The 21884-nt window shown below is 41.0% G+C and overlaps 2 protein-coding genes across 4 annotated transcripts; both read left to right on the plus strand.

The window, feature by feature from the left end:
* Window positions 1-41: 41 nt before the first annotated feature.
* Window positions 42-12090, plus strand: LOC5504728 (HIV Tat-specific factor 1 homolog). The gene is made up of 13 exons (XM_048722274.1): window positions 42-331; window positions 1071-1244; window positions 1482-1533; window positions 2604-2651; window positions 2882-2962; window positions 4134-4207; window positions 4551-4625; window positions 5449-5537; window positions 6756-6846; window positions 7071-7160; window positions 10144-10209; window positions 10723-10872; window positions 11341-12090. The coding sequence occupies exons 1-13, from the start codon at window positions 152-154 to the stop codon at window positions 11383-11385; spliced, it is 1215 nt and encodes a 404-aa protein (XP_048578231.1). The 5' UTR covers window positions 42-151; the 3' UTR covers window positions 11386-12090.
* Window positions 12091-12976: 886 nt separating this feature from the next.
* On the plus strand, window positions 12977-21566 carry LOC5504729 (exodeoxyribonuclease). Of its 3 annotated transcripts, XM_048722275.1 has the most exons (12): window positions 12977-13220; window positions 14653-14807; window positions 15236-15290; window positions 15418-15572; window positions 16413-16467; window positions 16763-16920; window positions 17295-17338; window positions 17431-17502; window positions 17915-17945; window positions 18274-18386; window positions 19088-19268; window positions 21210-21566. In XM_048722275.1, the coding sequence occupies exons 1-12, from the start codon at window positions 13125-13127 to the stop codon at window positions 21325-21327; spliced, it is 1233 nt and encodes a 410-aa protein (XP_048578232.1). In that variant the 5' UTR covers window positions 12977-13124; the 3' UTR covers window positions 21328-21566. The 3 variants fall into 3 exon arrangements, with proteins under 3 accessions (XP_048578232.1, XP_032228963.2, XP_032228962.2); XM_032373072.2 differs by lacking the exons at window positions 15418-15572; window positions 16413-16467 and having other exon boundaries at window positions 13075-13220; XM_032373071.2 differs by lacking the exons at window positions 15236-15290; window positions 15418-15572 and having other exon boundaries at window positions 13075-13220.
* The last annotated feature ends 318 nt before the right edge of the window (window positions 21567-21884 follow it).

The following is a 21884-nucleotide window of genomic DNA, read 5'->3' on the forward strand; positions in this document are numbered from 1 at the left end:
TAAAACAATTCAGCGTCATCACGAAAGAAAACTTGCGCGCGCGCCTACATACGCTACCGCTGTACCGTGGCGCGAGTTTGGAAAAGGAAAACCGATCGAAAGAAACAAGTTACCGGTCTTCTAGAATGAATGATCTTTTATTGGAATAATAATGGGAGATGATACGCCTGTGGATACTAGAGAGTTCGTGGAAGAGCTTAAGAAGCAAGCTAGTTTAGTGTCGGAGAGCGAGAGCGGTGATGTTTCTTCTGATCGACAATCTTGGGCAGCTGGACCAGGAGATACCTCGGGCTATGAGTGGGATCCCGTACGTCAAGGGTGGTTTCCTAAGGTAGTATCTTGTAAAGTTTACCTCTACCACGAAAACTTAGATTGCATCTAACTTGTGTTTGTTATAATCCCATTTTTTAACCAGATTTTATAGTATATTTTTAGCATTACTTTTAAATCACTTAAGTATACGTTTGAGAAACTTCCGAAGGGTACTGCACAATAGCTGGAGTGGGTAGGAGGGAGCAAACTTTTGACTTAGCTTAGGTATAGAAAATTATAACCATTGTGTGGCCAATAATGTATCACATGTTGTTGAAGAAAGAAATTGAATGGTTGCAAATTGTGAAAACAAAAGTATTTGGAAGGCTAGAAACATTGAATAATCTCTTGCATGGGAGGGGGGGGGGGGGGTAAGTAAACACTAGAAGTAGGAGCATTCCTAGGGCCGCTTGGCCACCTAAGAATGGGTAATTCTTATTGTAAGATCACCAAATACTATCATTGTTTCATATGATACATATGACTGTGCACCCCCCCCCCCCCTCAGCGATCCTGTGTTTGCACCATAGCAGTGTTGAATTATCATGTTACCCCTGTATCTTGCTGAATTCTTTTGTGAGATAGAATAAACATTCTATTGGTAAGACTTGACTTGATACATATTCTGCTGTATTCTCTTGTGAGATACAATAACTATTCTATTGGTAAGACTTGACTTGATACATATTCTGCTGTATTCTCTTGTAAGATGCAATAACCATGGTAAAACTTTAATAGCTACAGTATTTGTCTTACAGGTGGATGAAGACTTTATAGCATCCTATCAGCTAAGTTATGGCTTTACATCTACTGAAGAACAAAATAAAATGGAGACAACTACAAACGCAAATGATACAACATCATCACCTAATAAGCAGCTTAAAGCAGTGCATGCTGGGGAAAAACGTGTTGTTGACAGTAGTACAGAAGAGGTAAGGTGATTATGCATGACAAAGATTTTATGATAAGCACACTGTTGATTTTTTTTCTTTGAATGTTTGGTCAAAGAAGACTATTGTTTGCTCTACAACTACTTTTTTTTTAATCAAGCCAAGAAAGGTTACTGATTCAGTAGATTAGATGAGGGCAATAAGTTAGAAAACTAAATAGTTATTAGTAAACCTCACTTAAATTAATTTTGTTGTGTATTGTTTATTATTTGTTTACAGAATGCCAGTGGAGAGCAGCCCGATGGTAAAAAGAAAAAGACAAAGGAAGAAGGTTTGTTTGCTTTAAACTTAAAACTTACCTAAGACTTACTCAAGACAATTTGGCGAGACACTGATTTGGTGATATATCTATGAGATATTGGCTTCACAAATTTCTCAGCAAAACTCTTTCTGAAATTAAGGAATGCCCTAAATCTTTCTGAAATAAGGAATGCCCTAAATCTTTCCGAAAATAAGGAATGCTCTAAATCTTTCTGAAAATAAGGAAGGCCCTAAATCTTTCTGAAAATAAGGAATGCCCTAAATCTTTCTGAAAATAAGGAATGCCCTAAATCTTTCTGAAAATAAGGAATGTCCTAAATCTTTCTGAAAATAAGGAATGCCCTAAATCTTTCTGAAAATAAGGAATGCCCTAAATCTTTCTGAAAATAATGAATGCCCTAAATCTTTCTGAAAATAATGAATGCCCTAAATCTTTCTGAAAATAAGGAATGCCCTAAATCTTTCTGAAAATAAGGAATGCCCTAAATCTTTCTGAAAATAAGGAATGTCCTAAATCTTTCTGAAAATAAGGAATGCCCTAAATCTTTCTGAAAATAAGGAATGCCCTAAATCTTTCCGAAAATAAGGAATGCCCTAAATCTTTCTGAAAATAAGGAATGCTTGGTACAAGCATGGCTCGTTTAAATAAAATTGCCCAGTTCTTCCACAGGTATCCCAAGTTATTCTCTACTGAGACTCATATTACTACAGTAATACTTAAGTAATAATAGCCAGAAAGCGGTTTAGCAGCTGGAAATTTTTTATGAGAATTCGCAGAATATTGAAAATGGCATTTAGAGGGGGGCGTAAGGTGGGTGCGAAAAGTGCACAGAAAAATGAAAAAAATCCGCACAGAAAAATGCCAAAAATACATAAAACCGCCAAAATAAGGCAATAGCAGTAAACAGCGCAGTCTAGAGAAACCGCAATACCATGGAATAAAGTACAAAAAAACCAACAAACTGGAACACCAGATTTAAGGCAAAACCGCATCACTGCAAACCCTTTCGCCCCCCTCCATTAACAATTTCTGTACTACAGTAAAAATACGAATATTTTGGCGCATCTTATTTTTTTTAGGATGGTTTCAACCTGATCCGGAGAAAAACCCTAATGTATATGTATCAGGTAAGTTGTGGGAAGCTGGATACAAATTTCACAGAAAGCAGAGCAAGGACAATAGATTATGTAGCATTATAAATGATAATGTTCCTTATTACTGTCTTTGAGAAAATCCAAAAAAAAGTAAGAGATATGTTATTGAAGGTCTCCTCCTAAATGTTTTTTTTAAATTTTTTTCTTCAAGGTGTGTAATTCTACTTTTTTTAGATATTACCTCAACTGTATTCTTCCTACAGGTTTACCATTAGATATAACAGATGAAGAATTTGTTGAATTGATGAGCAAATATGGTATCATCATGGAGGACCCCGACACCCGTAAGTTCACCACCCCTCCCCCCTAAAGAAACATGTCAATTTCATTTGTTATCATTTGTCTATATCTTCTTCTGGCATAAGATACACCTACCGTACCCCTCCCCTCCTTCAGATGCACCTGACACACTGACCCCCTCCCCTCCTTTAGATGCACCTGACAAACCCACCCCTCTCCTCCTTCAAAGGCACCTGACACACCCACCCCTCCCCTCCTTCAGATGCACCTGACACACCTACCCCTCCCCTTCTTCATATGCACCTGACACAGCCACCCCTCCCCTCCTTTAGATGCACCTGACACACCCACCCCACCCCTCCTTCAGATGCACCTGACACACCCATCCATCCCCTCCTTCAGATGCACCTGACACACCGACCCCTCCCTCCTTTAGATGCACCTGATACACCCAACCCTTTCCTCCTACAGATGCACCTGACACACCCACCCCTCCCCTTTTTAAGATGCAACTGACACACCCACCCCTCCCCTCCTTCAGATGCACCTGACACACCCACCCCTCCCCTTTTTAGATGCACCTGACACACCCATCCATCCCCTCCTTCAGATGCACCTGACACACCCACCCCTCCCCTCCTTCAGATGCACCTGACACACCCACCCCTCCCCTTTTTAGATGCACCTGACACACCCACCCCTCTCCTCCTTCAGATGCACCCGACACACCAACCCCCCTCCTTTAAATACACCAGACACACCCACCCACCCCTCCCCCTCCCCTCCCCTCCTTATAGTTGCACCTGACACACCCACCCCTCCCCTCCTTTAGATGCACCTAACACACCCACCCCTCCCCTCCTTATAGTTGCACCTAACACACCCACCCCTCCCCTCCTTATAGTTGCACCTAACACACCCACCCCTCCCCTCCTTATAGTTGCACCTAACACACCCACCCCTCCCCTCCTTATAGTTGCACCTGACACACCCACCCCTCCCCTCCTTTAGATGCACCTAACACACCCATCCCTCCCCTCCCCTCCTTTAGATGCACCTAACACACCCACCCCTCCCCTCCTTTAGATGCACCTAACGCACCCACCCCTCCCCTCCTTCAGATTTACCTGATGCAGCCACCTCTCTTTTTTCAGATGCACATAAAAATTTTGCCAAAGTTTTTATTTGCTTTTGAACTATTTAATTATTTTGTAGAAAAGCCTAAGATAAAGTTGTATAGAGATGAGGAAGGAAAACCTAAAGGGGACGGTAGATGCTGCTACCTTAAGGTATTGATTGGGGGCCTAGTACATGTACTAACAACAGGATACCCATACTAACATATTAAAGTTTGGTAGGCTCAAGATAAGAGCTTTAAAACATTTAAACAAGGTGTCCCCTAAAAGGAGAGCCATTGTATGCATGCAGCATGCAGTATGACGAGAAGAAACTAAAGTGTTTTTTTTTTAGGTTGAAGCACTTTTAACATTTGGAATCCTTTGGGAATAAAGGACATTAAAGATAAAAAAAAAAATGTTTTTTTAGAAATAAAGTAGTTTCAAATTGTTGGGGAGAAATCTTTGCTGTGCCAGTTCTATGGAATGATAAGAGAGCTGTGCTCTTGTCTTTTAGATGGCTAGTGTGCATCTTGCTATAGATTTACTTGATGAAGCTGAATACAAGAAGAGTACTCTTCATGTAGAACAGGTACAAAATGCTTTGATTAGAGTCACAGAACCTTTTTATAATCAGAACTGTACCTTCCTCCCTTCCTCTATTATGTACTTTTGGGTAAGGCGCTAGGGTTAGCTTTTCAATACACCCACATGCATCAGCTACTAACCTCATCCATCACTAATAACAGGCCTTAGGGGGCTTCATGTTCCCCCCCCCTCACCCCACCCTGTTTTTTTCTGAAATAATAGAATTAAAGGACCAGGTGTGCCTCTCAGTTTTCTTAATGTCTTTGTATTGTGTCCAAGTCCCAGTATTTCAAGGCCTACTATGGCGCTGTATCCTTATATCAAATATATTTAGTAGCTGAAGAATGTGAGTATTTAAACTAGTCCTGCAAAAGGCAAGTAAACAACATAAAAATGAAGACAGCATCATTCGTAAATTGCATTTAAAGAATGTCGATCACCCACTCATTTGTTATTGTTTATCATTGAAATTACCCTTATTTTTGCAAGGAAACTTCAAAATAACAATCTGTCAATAAAGTCTAACATGTTATTGGCAATGTTTTATAAAAAATATCTTGGTTACTTGCTTAAATTAGCCGATGGAAATGGATTATTTTAGTGACTCGTCATTGAGCGGGAGCATAATATGGCGGTGTGATTGGCCTTTTATTGTTTATAGCATTCCCTCCAAAATATGCCTGTTTCTGCCTCTCCTGCCTCTCGCCTCCCAAGTATTATATTTCTAACCACAAAAAGGTCGGCTATTGTCAGTGTATTGTACAATCCTCTGAGTGTTAACTAGTGGTCATGTCTCCAAAATGGTTGTCACTTTGTCCCTTGTTCAGGCACAGTTCAACATGAAGGGGAATTACAACCCTGCTCTTAAGAAGAAGAAAAAGAAAAAGAAGAAAAAACAAGGGAAACAACAAGAAAAGTAAGGGAAAGTGTATGATGAAGCTGAATTTTACTTACAAGACACATACTGTACAACTGTTCTGATACACAACCCTTATAGATGACCTGCTATAACACTCAAACCTTATAGATCAGGCACATACCCAGCATTTTTCTTGGGTTACGCGAAATCCGAAAAAGTTTTTCCCGGAGGGAGGGAGTTCTCTGATAAAAATCTAACCACCTCCGAAAGAACAAAAAGGGATTTTTTATGCCTTTGCAGTATCTCAACGGGACGTTTATTGTCGGATTTGGCTACATACCAGAGTAATCTAGCTTATGATTTTGAGTTTTGTCTTCAAATAGCACGTCTATTGAGAACCAAAAGTGGACTTTTGGGCGTTGTGTGTGTGTGTGAGGGGGGGGGGGGGGTGCGTTCGTTCCCTGGGTACGGGCCTGTAGATGACCTGCTACTGTATGACACTCATGTCAAATCCTGTCCAGGAAAGCTGCATGCATGTACCAACATAGGGTGTGCCTGATACAGGTTATTTCTTATTGAAAAGTCGTAGAACACTATCCTTCTGCCATATCATACCTTTGACTGCACCCCCCTTCTCAGCCAAACGTGGGTATTTGCCTGAAACTGAAATAGAATGAATCAACAGAATAGCAACTTCCCAGGCCCGTACCCAGGGGGTGCGAACGCACCCCCTTTCACCCCACAACTGCCCAAGGTCCACATTTGGTTTTCAATAGACGTGTTATTCATAGACAAAACTATAAAGCATAAGCTAGATCACTCTGGTATGTAGCCAAATCCCACAATAAACATCCCGTGGAGATACTGCAAAGGCATAAAAAAAATCACTTTTTATTATTATTTTTTTCGCTGGTGGTCAGATTTTTATAAGAGAACTCCCTCCCACCCCCCCCCCCCCCCCCCACCCCCCGGAAAAATTAGGTCCACTTTTTTGGATTTCGCACACCCCCCAAGAAAAATCCTGGGTACGAGTCTGCTGCCAATGATACTCCCTTCCAAACCATAACAATGTTTCAGAAATAGAGAGTTTACTCCAACTTCCATCACTAGAACACAGAAGAAATAGTAACATCTATTGGGCCAGTCTTACCCTTATCAAAGAATAAACATGCCCCCCCCCCCCCCCCTCTTATAAGGGGAAAAAAGAATTGTGAAATATTGTTACCGTTCCCCATAGACAGAAGCTATCCCAGTTTCCCTATTGTACTTTTTCAGATTGCTTGATTGGGTGGACAGAGATAACAGAAGGCCTAAAAATGAGAGGGTGATAGTAATAAAGAACATGTTTGATCCCAAAGTATTTGAGGTAAGGTGTCTGCCAGTCCTTCCCTAGTTTTTGGCCGGTTCTGCCCAACTCGAGGTAGTGCCCACATCGAGGGTTGCATATCGACTCGACCAGCCAATTATAATTTGTTTAAATTCACAGTTGCTTCTCTATGGGAATACTTTTTTGACTCGATGCTTTTTAATATTAGTTGTTTTTTAGAAGTCACACATCTAGGAGTGACTCGTCACTGTTTCTCTCTATAGAAAGACCCCCAACTTATCATCACGACGCGCAACGATCTTCGCAAGGAATGTGAGAAGTTTGGCGACGTCAGAAAAGTCATAGTCTTCGATGTAAGTAGCAAAACGCATATGCCCAAGTATCGAACCGGAGATGACGTCATAAGCTATATCGATGGCATCTTCGCAAGTAGTGTGAAAAGTTTGGTGACGTCAAAAAAGTTATTGTCTCCGATGTAAGTAGCTAAGCTCATATGCCATATGTGATAAGGTTTAACTATGGTAGGCGGTGAACGGACTCTGCTTTGTGGCTTCCGATGGAAATGATGCTTTGGATGACTCGGTATTGAGCGGGAGGTTGAAGTGGCGGCGTAATTCGCCTTCAATGTCACGGTGTTTGAAGGTTGTCCATATTAATTGCAGTCTATTTGGCAGACTGACAAATCTATCCCTTCCTTAGTTAAATCAGACCCGGGATTCCGTAATGAAATAACTCATAAGGTTGGGGTTGAGGGCGTGGGTTAATTGACTATTTGAAGGAAAGCAAACAGCTTAAAACCAAATAAGGGTAAAATCTTATCGAAATCAATCGATGTTTTCTGTGCACATAGCTGTTCTCATTCTGCAATCAAACTATCTTTGTCTAATGTTCTCATTTCCTCTCTGTAAAAATAAAATAGAAGGCACCCTTTTTCTGTGCACCTGTTTTTACCAACAACATAAAAAAAACAAAGACCATCTTTTATTCGATTTAATAAATATCTTTATCCTATATATTTTTCATATATTCTTTGTTCTTGACGGGAAATTTACTAATTCTAATAAATTTGTTAATTATTGCTCAGATTTATTGAACTAGCTTTTGATAAGGAGTCTTTACCTTACAGTTGATAAACCTCAGAGAGAAGTTGCAATAACGCGACAAACCAAATAATAATTGTGTCAAAAAGAAGCTTCCTAACACCTGTGTTGCCAAATTGTTACAATTAAGCGCTTATATATCACATGCCAAACTGCCAAATCGGTCTTTCCCTTTCTTAGTGTACTTAACTATTCAAATAAAGCAAAAAAGCAATAACGAAAACGGTTATTGACTTTTGACTATCTCAATTTTGCTATATAAAGCCGATCCAAGAACTTAAAGATTCATTACTGCCGATATAGTGATCTCTTTTTAATTCTAGCTACCCCGTCAAACTATTTTCAATCACTTCTCACTTATTATAGAATCGACGATGTCATTAATACCAGCCGCTAATATGAGACTGCTTCTGAACTCGACGTGCTTGGTCGAGTCTGACACATCTAACCTTCTTCAAAGAGTGTTCGCCATCACACTCCTTTTCTTTGGGGCTTCTTGGAACATCCTAGTGATAATGCTGGTCTGTAAAAAGCGAATTTCTGGAACAAATATGAACGTCCTGATAGCTAACATGGCGGTGTCAGATCTTCTACTTCTTGCCGTTCGATCTTCAAGTCTTCTTGTCATGCTCTATAAAGGGCGCCAATACCTCTTTAAGTGGAAAGCAAACGAGGACCAAGCCTCCTTGGTTCTCAGTAGACTATTCTCCTTGGTGTATAAAGCAATGCCTTACGTATCCTTAACAACCCTTTTGATTATTTCTGTCGAGCGGCTTAGGGCTATAAACTCAAGACAGCAAGTTAAGGTCACCACCCGCAGACGAATGGCATTGCATATTGCTTCCGCCTGGATCATTGCCTCTTTACTGAATGCTTACGAGCTGACAAGACTTTCCAAAGGCTTGAAGCCTGCGCGAATTCTGAAATCCTCATTGTTTGTTATCGTCTCCGTTATAGTCGTGTCCTTGAATTTGTCGATTATTTTTAAGCTCCGTGGTACCCAGATATCTGCGAATCTCCCACAAGCACAGCAGCACAAAAGACTCGCGCTGTTTCGATCAGCAGCTAGAATGGTAATGGCCTCAGTGGTTTTGCTCTGCGTTTGCGTTTTACCTGGAAACGATTTCATAGTGGTCGCCATTCGTCTCTCCGTTGCACGCAAAAAGATCCCTTGCCGAATGGCTTCCGTCGCTACTATTTTGCAGTTCCTCTGGCTCGTCAATTCATGTTTAAGTCCACTCGTTTATTTCGTGTTTTTGCGCGATTTCCGTGCTGCTTTGAAAAGAATATTCTGTCGGGCATCGGTAGGAGCGGATAATGACGGGCAGATCCTTCATACCACGCACTCAAATGGGACTCAACCGCAATGAATTCGAGTTTATGTTCAGTATGGCTCGGCTTACAATAGGTCGCACACTAACAAGTTTGACGAACTCTGGTTTGCTAAAAAAGAATACGGGTATAAGTTTACTTGGTATGAAGTAAGGTTGTCATACCATCAAGACGAGATCTCCAAGATGCACTCGATGGGAGTAAACAGCACTGAATACGGCTTTTGTACAGCTATTGATCAGCGTACGAAAGAAAGCCAGACACCTTTATTAATTGTTTACACACAATACAGGAAGAAAAATTTGAGATAATAGATTATAGGAAGAAATCTCAAAATATACTTATAAAAGAAATTCCACAGAGCTTAGTAAATATGTTTGGCTACTCAAAGACCAGTGCGTTCAGCACAATATCTCGTGGAATATCTTAGCGCACGCGAACCCGTACAACGCAGCCAGAACGGTGCAACTTATGCATTAGGGTAAAGTTCTGTACCATCTGTAAAGCAAACCTTTGTTCCTTAAACAAACGGGACGAGCTTGTTTCCTCTTGCCGGCACCGCAATTTTTGCTCGATAATGTATGCTCATTTCGCGTGTATATACCTGCACGAATCTAAAATAAAATAGTCCCTGATGAGTGCAGCAGCCGAGCTGTACGAAACAGGCCTGTAGGCAAATGATGTGTCTGTAGTTTACTTCTCCCTCGATGTATATACTTCTAAAAACAGATATTTATTCTTCATTTACCAAATTCAATAAACAAAATTACAATTTTAACTTCCAAAAATCAGCCGATGGAAAAGAATGCTTTCTCACACTTGGTATTTTGCTAGGATGACAAAATGTCGGCAGACAGCTGACCACGTGACGTGGCTTCCACTGTTGTCTTTGTTTTGTTCTTAGAGACACTCTGAGGGGATATGTTCCGTTGCTTTCAAAGAACACCCACCCGCCGACGCTTGCCTTGAGGTTAGTCTTGAATTCGCTAAGTACACTGTAGTCCTTTTACGTCAATGAAAATAACTGTGACCCGGGAAAATCTCCATCATTTCTTTATCAGCCTCGTAAAATGGCTGTATTGTAAAAGGCTGTGCTCAACGGAGATTATTCAGCCTCTCAGGCTAAGTGAATGAACAGCCTGCCGGCACTCCAGTGGGTTAACTCAGAAATTCCCTTTTTGGGGGGTTTTGTGGTTCCTGTGGCGAGCAAAAAAAAAAGCTCTCGAATTTTTTTGCGCCACAGGGATTCTGAACAACGAAAACATCCAGGAGAGCCGGCTTGCAGGCTAGTGAATGGATAGCAACAGAATCCAATATGGTCGAAAGAAGAAATTGTTTATCTCTTAATTTTATAGTTTAATGATTTGTGTGATTGGATTAAACGGCCTCTAAAACGATAGGTACTTTTCTGGTCTGCTGCGTGGAAAACAGTAACATTCTTGGATTGCGATACGGTCATTAATTTGTGTATTTGGTTTCGTAGCGAATGAACGGACGCTGGTTTGCTGGACGCAGGCTTGCCGCTGACCGATGGGATGGAGTGTCTAACTTCAACATTCAGGAATCGGATAAGGATCTGAAGGACCGCATGGCGAACTGGGAAAAATTCCTCTACGGGGAGGAGGATGAAGAGGTACGAAATACCAGGAAATGAAATAGAAGGAAGTACGAAATACCAGGAAATGAAATAGAAGAAAGTACGGAATACCAGGAGATAAAATAGAAGGAGTACGAAATACCAGGAAATGAAATAGAAGGAAGTACGAAATACCAGGAAATGAAATAGAAAGAAGTACGAAATACCAGGAAATGAAATAGAAAGAAGTACGAAATACCAGGAAATGAAATAGAAAGAAGTACGAAATACCAGGAAATGAAATACAAGGAAGTACGAAATACCAGGAGATAAAATAGAAGGAAGTACCAAATACCAGGAAATGAAATAAAAGGAAGTACGAAATAACAGGAAATGAAATACAAGGAAGTGCGGAATACCAGGAAATGAAATAGAAGGAAGTACGAAATAACAGGCAGAGAGTGGTATGAAAAAGCAGGCGTGGAAAAATAAAGAATTAATATCGATTTTTTGTTTTGTTTTCAGAAAAGTGCAACATCAACAGCGACCCCCCAGGGTGCGAACTCCTGAATCACGTGGGATGACGTCATCACGCATGCGCATAATATCATTCGCCCTGTTAAGACGCGGCCAAAGTAGAGACTTGCCTTAGAAAGCCTGAAAAAATCCCCTAGGAACCAAGAGACAAAATAAGTACATACTTGCGCTAGAAAACCTGAAAAAATCTCCTAGGAACCAAGAGACAAAATAAGTACATACTTGCGCTAGAAAACCTGAGAGACTCGCCTTAGAAAGCCTGAAAGCTGACACTAGACAACCTGTGCACTGTACATTCTACAATAGGATATCATGGTCCCAAAGGAAGCTGTAACCATCCGACTGATGCACTTATCTCGAAAGTGCACCTCGCGCTGTCTATGAGTGTATTTTTACCGCGAAGACCCTGCACTCTATGGTTGTTATCACTATAGAAAACACAATATTCCATCGTGGCGAACATCTCTGAATCCAAAATAATGATCGTATTCTTTTTTAAATCTTCTCTTAAATCTCATTGGGGGTTTATGTAAATATGTCGATAATAATAGGCGTTTGTATGTACGCAGTTTATTTGCCTAAAGTTGTCACTTTTATAGCATTTGTAAACAACTTTTTATTACATGTCTGCTTTACAACGATAGTCAAAGTGTAATAGTCAGAAAAACAATGAAATTAGATCGCAATAAAGTGTAGTTCACGGGTTAATAAAAATCACTCTTATTGTTAAAATTCAAATCTATCTGATATTTCTTATCTCACTCCACTTCAATCCACTGTTAAATCCACTCTTTTCGGGCTAATGGCAATAGGGGTGTAAAAATTCTTTATACATTTGACTTTCTTTTTACGCAGCAATAGAGATAGGAGTATATGCACCCAAAAGAAGTATTGTTGATGAACCTCTTAAATAAAATTACAGGAGCTTTTAAGAAAAGAAATGATAGAACCCTGACTATGTTAAGAAGAACCATACATCCAGATGCATGAATCAATTCCATACAATTCACAATGCTGTGCAATTATCTTAGCTGCCATATAGTTCACAATTCCTATGTGAATTGTATGGCAGCTAAAGCTTCGGAGATTTCGGCCCCAGCATAGCTATCTAGCGAACCAAAAAAAAGGAACTGAGGTACCGACTTGGCTGGTTAGTGTGGGACTTGAAGTAGGTAGGGGAGGTCTGTTTTTTAGTCTGTTTTTCTTTCTTCCTTTTTTCACATTTTTTTGCAAAATAATAAGAAAAACAGAACAATTGAAAAACCATTGGCCTGAGAACCCGGTCTGAAGAAAGAACGGAAATCATACATTCGGATACCCAATCGGTATGGCAGTTAATTGCTTTACACGAATATGCTGTACTTGCAATGCAAGGTATACCAACTCGCGCATTAATTGGGAGACAATAACCAGGATTCCAGGTCTGTCAGGTAGTTAGGGAAGGGTCATTATTTAAAGGGGGAGGCCTGCTTTGTTTGGGGGGAGGTTTGCCATTTTTTAGCGTAGATTTAGGGGAGAGCCTCAAATTTTGATACAGGGTTTACTGGAAAGCCTTATTTTTTTTAGCAGGTATTCTGATCAATTTCCGAGCCTCCTAAAAGTCTGGACTTCTGTTGTGCGCAAGACAAAGGTCGTAGCAAATGTACCTATATGTTTGAGAGTCGGATTCTCGCGATGACGCTACGTATATTCTTATCCCGTGTAAAGCGCGCCAAAATCCCTGTGGTGCCAGTAAAGCCTGGTCAATCTCAGCATTTACCCGGTCTTTCCGTATGAGTTTTGTCTGTCTCCGAAGAACTTTATCAGTTTCTAGTGTATTTGTGCGATTTCTGACTCCTTTACTAAGCACTATGCGACCGAAGGGAAAGGTAAGTGTCTATAGATTTTGTTTATTTGTTTATCTTTTATTCGAATGACAGTCACAACAAACGTTTTGATCAGGATCAAGCTATTCTAAGTACAAATGACAAAATTTGTTAATCGCTCTTCCAAACATCATGAATTTGCATTAAAGAATAGAGAGCAATTGTGAAATGCGGGCGGATTTATCGATAACTAAGTATAATAGTTATATAAATATAGATATAAATACTTTGTATTTATATCTATATTTATACACTAGTCATTTGAAACCCCCACCCCCATGGTCCCGGGGAAGTGTTGGTTAAGGTGGGGGTTTAGAGCACGTTTGAATGAGAATCTGTTCCGAGGGGGTGGGGGAATTGAGGGTTTTTTACTCTAAGACTTATCCCCACCGTTGGGGTTTGGGACAAGTGAATAGTGTCACAAATATCATGTTAGTTTCTGGCTTGAGAGTCTTCTGTAGCAAGCAATTCCATGTATCAGTATGTGGCATGCTGCACGGCGACATGTGCAAAAAAGGAATATTAAAAAAAATGCCAGATGAAGATTATTTGTTTTTCCATCTTTTTTTGTAACTGTTATCTTCATAGTAATTGGTACAAATGTACTCGCTGAAGTGTACTGGCTTTAAAAGATAAAAAAGCTTATTTTAGATGAGTTGTTGTCGTGTAGTTGCCTATAGTTTGCATCCCAAGGGGTAGGGGCATTTAACTGCTGTTTTGTCCCGAGTGGGTGGGGGCTTTTCTCGGTTTTGTACAGGGTCAAAGTCTAACCCTTCCCCGGGACCATTGGGGTGGGGGTTTCAATTGATTAGTGCATTATGGAGTGCGTTACGGGAAGAATTTGTGACAGGAAATGAGATCTTAAGTGCTAATCTGATAACAAAGTAGGTGAGTCTTTATGTGTCACGCATTATGGATGTAACAACAGGAAATTAGAAGAATAAACTAGAATTCCAACAAGTGTAACTGTGACAAGAATAGTGAAAGAGCCTAAATCTAGTTACAAGAACAAAACATAGTTAAAGCAATGGATTCTAAAAGCGTATCTAGCAATAAACAACAAACGTGCAGCAAAAACTAATTGGATGATAGCAATCAAAGTTGAAGTGCTTACTAACAAACAAGCAAACATCTTCTTATCATGTAAGAAAACAGGATGTTATTAATTTTAGCACATTGAAAGCAGATTCCTAAATGTGTAGAGATCAAAGTAGAATCCCATTGGAGATAAACAATTTGTAAAATATGTGAAACAATAATAATCGTAATTCAAAAATCGCTTTCTAAAAGTCTTTGCAACATCTAAAATAACCCAAAATACCACCTGGTCACATTGTAAATGAAAGCCAAAGGGTATGTGTGTGACTGCAAACAGTTATAAACTTCTAAAAGTGTCAATTCTACTTGTAGTTTATTGTTGAAATTGCAATCTCAGGGAGGTAAAAAGTCTGAGAAAAGGCCTTCTGAATCAGAGGATGTTGAGCCTAAACCAAAGCGCAAGAAGAAAGAAACAGCAGAGCCATCAATTAACTCTGATGTCACAGAAGCAGAGCTTGACACCTCTCAAGATGTGACTTCTAGAGATGGAAAGTGAGTGATAACTAATTTCTAAACTTCTAATAATTGCTGGAACAAAGAAATAATCGTCAAGTCAGGGGGATCTGGTTACATATCAAAATCATGGGCCATGCAGAGGGAAGGACCATGGAGAGATGGGGCCATGCAGAGGGAAGGACCATGGAAAGCAAGGGGCCATGCAGAGGGAAGGACCATGGAAAGGAAGGGGCCATGCAGAGGGAAGGACCATGGAAAGGAAGAGGCCATGCAGGGGGAAGGACCATGGAAAGCAAGGGGCCATGCAGAGGGAAGGACCATGGAAAGCTAGGGGCCATGCAGATGGAAGGGCAATGCAGAGGGAAGGGCCATGGAAAGCAAGGGGCCATGCAGAGGGAAGGACCATGGAAAGGGAGGGGGCATGCACAGGGAATCTAATGTGTGTTTAACTTTTATTATTTTAGGAAAAGTAACTTCAAGATAACCTCTCGGAATGTTAAAGGCCTAAGAGCTTGGCTGGTAGGTATAGAGGAACAGGCATGCAATAATCATGTTTTAGGAGAATTGTCAGATTTGGACCAATTTTATTCTCAAATGTTTAAAATATTATCACTCCTAAGGGTGATTGTTAAAATTGCAATCTCAGGGAGGTAAAAAGTCTGAGAAAAGGCCTTCTGAATCAGAGGATATTGAGCCTAAACCAAAGCGCAAGAAGAAAGAAACAGCAGAGCCATCAATTAACTCTGATATCGCAGAAGCAGAGCTTGACACCTCTCAAGATGTGACTTCTAGAGATGGAAAGTGAGTGATTACTAATTTCTAAACTTCTAATTATTGCTGGAACAAAGAAATAATCGTCAAGTCAGGGGATCTGGTTACATATTAAAAAACATGGGCCATGCAGAGGGAGGGGCCATGCAGAGGGAAGGACCATGGAGAGATGGGGCCATGCAGAGGGAAGGACCATGGAAAGCAAGGGGCCATGCAGAGGGAAGGACCATGGAGAGATGGGGCCATGCAGAGGGAAGGACCATGGAAAGCAAGAGGCCATGCAGAGGGAAGGACCATGGAAAGGAAGGGGCCATGCAGAGGGAAGGACCATGGAAAGCTAGGGGCCATGCAGAGGGAAGGGCCATGGAAAGGGAGGGGGCATGCAGAGGGAAGGACCATGGAAAGGGTGGGGGCATGCAGAGGGAAGGACCATGGAAAGGGAGGGGGCATGCAGAGGGAAGGACCATGGAAAGCAAGGGGCCATGCAGAGGGAAGGACCATGGAAAGGGAGTGGCCATGCAGAGGGAAGGACCATGGAAAGGGAGGGGGCATGCAGAGGGAAGGACCATGGAAAGCGAGGGGGCATGCAGAGGGAAGGACCATGGAAAGGGAGTGGGCATGCAGAGGGAAGGACCATGGAAAGGGAGGGGGCATGCAGAGGGAAGGACCATGGAAAGCAAGGGGCCATGCAGAGGGAAGGACCATGGAAAGCAAGGGGCCATGCAGAGGGAGGTGCCATGAAGATGTAGGAGCCATGAGGATACCACCAAAACTGTGCTTTTAATTACCATAAGAAGCACTATCTGAAGGTGGGTTTTTTAATGCAATTTTTAATGCAATTTAATGTGTGTTTAACTTTTATTATTTTAGGAAAAGTAACTTCAAGATAACCTCTTGGAATGTCAACGGCCTAAGAGCTTGGCTGGTAGGTATAGAGGAACAGGCATGCAATAATCATGTTTTAGGGGAATTGTCAGATTTGGACCAATTTTATTCTCAAACGTTTAAAATATTATCACTCCTAAGGGGCCCTCAGAGATACCTTAGGGGCACTACTTAGAAGTCAACACTAGGAACACCCTCCAGGCCACACCCTAGGACACCTCCCTAGGACCACACCCTAGGACCCCTTGGCTTTGCCCAAGAGGAGGGTGTTGAAATGCACAGCACCTCATTTTATACTTCATATGTCACACTCATATTATATATTTCCTTATTAGAAAAACAATTCCAAATCATTTGTGAGCAAAGAGGACCCTGATGTGTTTTGTATCCAAGAGACCAAATGTGCCTTGGCTGACATCCCCAAGGAAGCCAAGCTAGCAGGCTATCACTGCTATTGGAATTCTGCTGAACAGAAGGGATACTCGGGGGTGGGGTAAGTAGGCTGCCCTTGGGGGGAGGGGAAGGGATGATAAAGGTTTTTCTTAGGACTTATGGAAGTGATTACATTGAAGGGGAGAGGGGATGATTAGGCTGTGCAGAGCTACTCTCGGGGTGGGGGTGGGGGGTGGGGCAGGCAGTAAAAAGGTAAAGAGGCTGCTTTTGGGATGAGTAAAGAGTTTGCTTTTAAGGGGAGTTAGTGAGCTACTCTCAGTAGGGATGAATGGGCTACCCCAGGGGAGGGGGGGATTATGAGTTGCTTTGAAAGAGAAGTTTTGCTACTCCTAAAGGGGGTGCATTATTTTGATTGGGGGAGGAATAAGGTGGCTAATGTGACTGGCATTCGTTTGAAACAACCACTATTTTCAGACTTTGCAGCAAGAAAGAACCAATAAAAGTATCATATGGAATGGGTAAGAATACCTTTGCTTTCACTTCTTTGAATATGTGGCACTGAAAACCCCATGCGAACGAGGTAATGTATTAAAATTGATTATTTTGACAGGTAATAAAGAGCATGATAAAGAAGGCCGTGTTATCACAGCTGAGTATGAAGACTTTCATCTTGTGACTTCATGTGAGTCCTACAACAAGCCACCACAATTCATACCTTATCCATGAGCCACTGCAGGTTATGGCACAGAATTCTCTAGTACAAAGCTATTAGCTGTTTACACATAATACAATTATGTTCGAATCAGGCAATGTGCATTTGTTGCTGTAGAATACAGGTCTGTTTTCTTATATCAACACACCATTGAAGTTTACAACTATGTGTCTACGTATGATAACGTGATCATTACCAAACATGAGGAACTATGAAGAAATGAAGAATTTTATAATATCCCTTCATTCTTGGTGAAAACCTGACATAAATTATTCAATATACATGGGTTAAAGCACAAAAAAGTTAGACTTTCCATTTGCCAGCAATGTTGATTGATAGCTTGATAGGATTGTTCTCTCGGTAAACATATATTTTCTTTTAGATGTACCCAACTCTGGCAGAGGCCTGCCAAGGTACAGTATGTGTCATGTTCTTAAGGGTGATACTTGAGTAGATAAGCAAAATAGCTAATTTCTTGTGACTTAGACAGTGGGCAAGGGAAAGACCTCCCACTTTTCAGATCAGTGGTATTAAAGATGTTCTATGGAAGTGTTTTTTTTGAAAAGGAGTTTTTAACACTATTTTCCAAAAGTTTTAACAATTATATTTAAGAAAATTAGAAATTGATAGAAAATTAACTGGTGCATGCCTCTGGAAGCCCCTATTTAAATTATCTTCAGCCCAGGAATTTCAAACACAAACACACTCTCAAGAACCGCCTTAAAATATTTATTCTTCTAGATTGGGATATCGTCAGCAATGGAATAAAGATTTTCTATCCTACCTTAAAAAGCTAGATGAAATCAAACCTGTCATCTTATGTGGGGACTTAAATGTGGCTCATAAGGATATTGGTGAGTACAATTTGCTCCACACATAAAACAGCCCCTTTCAGCTGCTATTTTGTCACCTAAGCAAAATACCAAGCGTGAAAAAAAAGCATCCATTTCCATTGACTTATTCAGGGCTGTAAATACAAGCCATTGACCAAACGGGGCTCTGCTGACTACTTCATGTTTTATCGCTGTCAACTATTTGTCTGATGTTTAGAAGGAATAATAGAGCTAATTTTGCATAAATCCTTTCACAACTGGCTTCTTTTTTTTGCAACCACAGCTTTTTCAGTTCATTATGACAGCCCTGCTTATTTTGGGAAGCTGAGTTATGGTATTATCGATTGAATTTATTGAATAATGCATAAGGTTCTATTTTTAGGTGGTTATTTTGATTTTTCTGTTCATAATTTGTTTTTTGACTTAGGATGCACCCCAAATCTGAATTATTACATTAAATTTCACTTTTATGTAAAGTGTGATTGAAATACTCTCACGATTAAATATTCACATGATGAAAGGGTGAAAACTCATGTTGAAGTTAAACACGTTTAGAGAGTAGATGAGAGTGCACAGTCATCTCCATTTGATTGAGACAATGCTATACATTACACTACAATACATATTAGAACACATTATTCACCTTAATAGTAGTTGTACTTCTAGACTGATCTATTTGGTAAGTTTTGATAAGTTTTTCACTTGCTTTCTCCATTTGTCAGATCTTGCTAATCCTAAGACAAACACTCGCACAGCTGGGTTCACAAAAGAGGAGCGAGCAGACTTCACCACGCTACTTGGAGAGGGATTCAAAGACACCTTCCGTGAGCTGTACCCGGACAAAAAGAGTGCTTACACATTCTGGTCATACATGGGAGGGGCAAGGGCAAAGAATGTAGGCTGGTAAGTTCTAACCGAAAGATTGCTTACCGTAATAAGCCCCTCCCTCTTATAAGCGCCTACCTCAAATAAGCCCCTCTCTCGTATAAGCGCCTACCTCAAATAAGCCCCTACCTCAAATAAGCCCCTCTAACATATAAGCGCCTACCTCAAATAAGCCCCTCCCTCGTATAAGCACCTACTTCAAATAAGCCCCTCTCTCATATAAGCGCCTACCTCAAATAAGCCCCTCCCTCATATAAGTGCCTACTTTAAACAAGCCCCTTCCTCGTGCATGCACCTACCTCAAATAAGCCCCTCTCTCGTATAAGCGCCTACCCCAAATAAGCCCCTCCCTCGTATAAGCACCTACCTCAAATAAGCCCCTCCCTCATATAAGCTCATAGCTCTAATGAACCTCTCCCTTGTATAAGCGCCTACCTCAAATAAGCCCCTCCCTCATATAAGCGCATACCTTAAATAAGCCTATCCATCGTATAAGCGCATACCTCAAATAAGCCCCTCCCCCTATAAGCGCCTACCTCAAATAAACCCCTCCCTCATATAAGTGCCTACCTCAAATAAGCCCCTCTCTCGTATAAGCGCATACCTCAAATAAGCCCCTCCCCTATAAGCGCCTACCTCAAATAAACCCCTCCCTCGTATAAGTGCCTAACTTAAATAAGTCCCTCCCTCATATAAACACATACCATAAATAAGCCTCTCTCTCATATAAGCGCCTACCTCAAATAAGCCCCTCCCTCTTATAAGCACCTACCTCAAATAAGCCCCTCTCTCATATAAGCGCCTACCTCAAATAAGCCCCTCCCTCGTATAAGCACCTACGTCAAATAAGCCCCTCTCTCATATAAGCGCCTACCTCAAATAAGCCCCTCCCTCATATAAGTGCCTACTTTAAACAAGCCCCTTCCTCGTGCATGCACCTACCTCAAATAAGCCCCTCTCTCGTATAAGTGCCTACCCCAAATAAGCCCCTCCCTCGTATAAGCACCTACCTCAAATAAGCCCCTCCCTCATATAAGCTCATACCTCTAATGAACCTCTCCCTTGTATAAGCGCCTACCTCAAATAAGCCCCTCCCTCATATAAGCGCATACCTTAAATAAGCCCCTCCCCCTATAAGCGCCTACCTCAAATAAACCCCTCCCTCATATAAGCGCCTACCTCAAATAAGCCCCTCTCTCGTATAAGCGCATACCTCAAATAAGCCCCTCCCCTATAAGCGCCTACCTCAAATAAACCCCTCCCTCGTATAAGTGCCTAACTTAAATAAGTCCCTCCCTCATATAAACACATACCATAAATAAGCCTCTCTCTCATATAAGCGCCTAACTCAAATAAGCCCATCCATCGTATAAGTGCCTACCTCAAATAAACCCCTAACTCATATAAGCGCATACCTGAAATAAGCTCCTCCCTCATATAAGCGCATACCTTAAATAAGCCCCTCCCTCATATTAGCGCCTAACTCAAATAAGCCCCTCCCTCTTATAAGCACCTACCTCAAATAAGCCCCTCTCGTATAAGCACCTACCTCCTTCCTCAAATAAGCTCTCCCTCATATAAGCTCCTTGCCTAAACATGTTGCACTTTATAGTCTTTGATGACAAGGGGGACTGTCATTAGAAGGGAAGTAATAAAAGTGACAGTGCTACCTGCCACAATGCTTTATTAATGAGAGCGTGAAAATGTTAACTTCTTGCATGTTTCAAAAAAGCACTTTTTAACCATAGATAAAATGGATTTTAAATTAACTGCCTTCCCCAAATAAGCGCCTTGTCTGTGGCATAAATAACTAAAATAAATGTTGTGGCTCGCATGAATGGCAAACCTAGGTCATTCCCCATATTTGCTAGAAAGCTCCTTTTTTAAGATTTGTACCCCCCTCCCCCATATATAAGCCTACTAATAAATCAAAACTGACCACGTTTTTGTTTTCACCAGGAGATTGGACTATTTTGTTGTGTCAGACCGACTCGTGCCAAAAGTGTGCGATAGCATCATACGGTCACGTGTCATGGGAAGTGATCACTGCCCTCTGTCATTACTGCTGTCAATCTGACATGATTGCTGTCAATCATTAACCACATGGTGTGGTCACATGATGACACCTCTTAAAGTCTGTAGACATCATCAGGGACCCATGGTGACGCAGAGACCACAAGAAGGAATATGCGCAGACTATTCTTTTGCGCATGCTTGTTTTTGTTGTGGATATTCAAAACTTTCCCTGCGCAGCTTTCCCAGTACAATTTAATAAACATAACTGAGCTGTTTTTAATAAAAATTACTGTGATTCAAGCAAATTTACTTCATTAATGAGGTGAGCCCCTTATTTGCATAGGGTGTATAGTCCGGTTGAAAGGCTTTATTAACATGACCAGATCACAATTTAGGGAAATTTGTTTCGATCACCAACTTTGTTGATAGCTATTTTTATAGCACTGTTTCAAAAGTCTCATTGTTGGGACTAGTAAGGCCAAGTCTGTCTTTGATAGGTATAACGGAGAATGCAGGGGTCTATCCATCTAAAAAGATAAAGAGTTTGAAAGCACTCAGAAAAGTACAGTTGGGTGTTTTATATGTATCAATGCAAGGACGTCTATGAGCTTTACAAAA

Source organism: Nematostella vectensis, chromosome 14 (genome assembly GCF_932526225.1).
Source record: "Nematostella vectensis chromosome 14, jaNemVect1.1, whole genome shotgun sequence".
NCBI lineage: Eukaryota > Metazoa > Cnidaria > Anthozoa > Actiniaria > Edwardsiidae > Nematostella > Nematostella vectensis.

Coding starts and splice junctions, on each gene's coding strand:
- LOC5504729 (XM_048722275.1), top strand. CDS start 13,125: ATGAGTTTTGTCTGTCTCCGAAGAACTTTATCAGTTTCTAGTGTATTT. Junction 14,808..15,235: donor GTGACTTCTAGAGATGGAAA/GTGAGTGATAAC, acceptor TTATTATTTTAG/GAAAAGTAACTTCAAGATAA. Junction 18,387..19,087: donor TGTGGCTCATAAGGATATTG/GTGAGTACAATT, acceptor TCCATTTGTCAG/ATCTTGCTAATCCTAAGACA.
- LOC5504728 (XM_048722274.1), top strand. CDS start 152: ATGGGAGATGATACGCCTGTGGATACTAGAGAGTTCGTGGAAGAGCTT. Junction 332..1,070: donor GTCAAGGGTGGTTTCCTAAG/GTAGTATCTTGT, acceptor TTTGTCTTACAG/GTGGATGAAGACTTTATAGC. Junction 1,534..2,603: donor GAAAAAGACAAAGGAAGAAG/GTTTGTTTGCTT, acceptor TATTTTTTTTAG/GATGGTTTCAACCTGATCCG.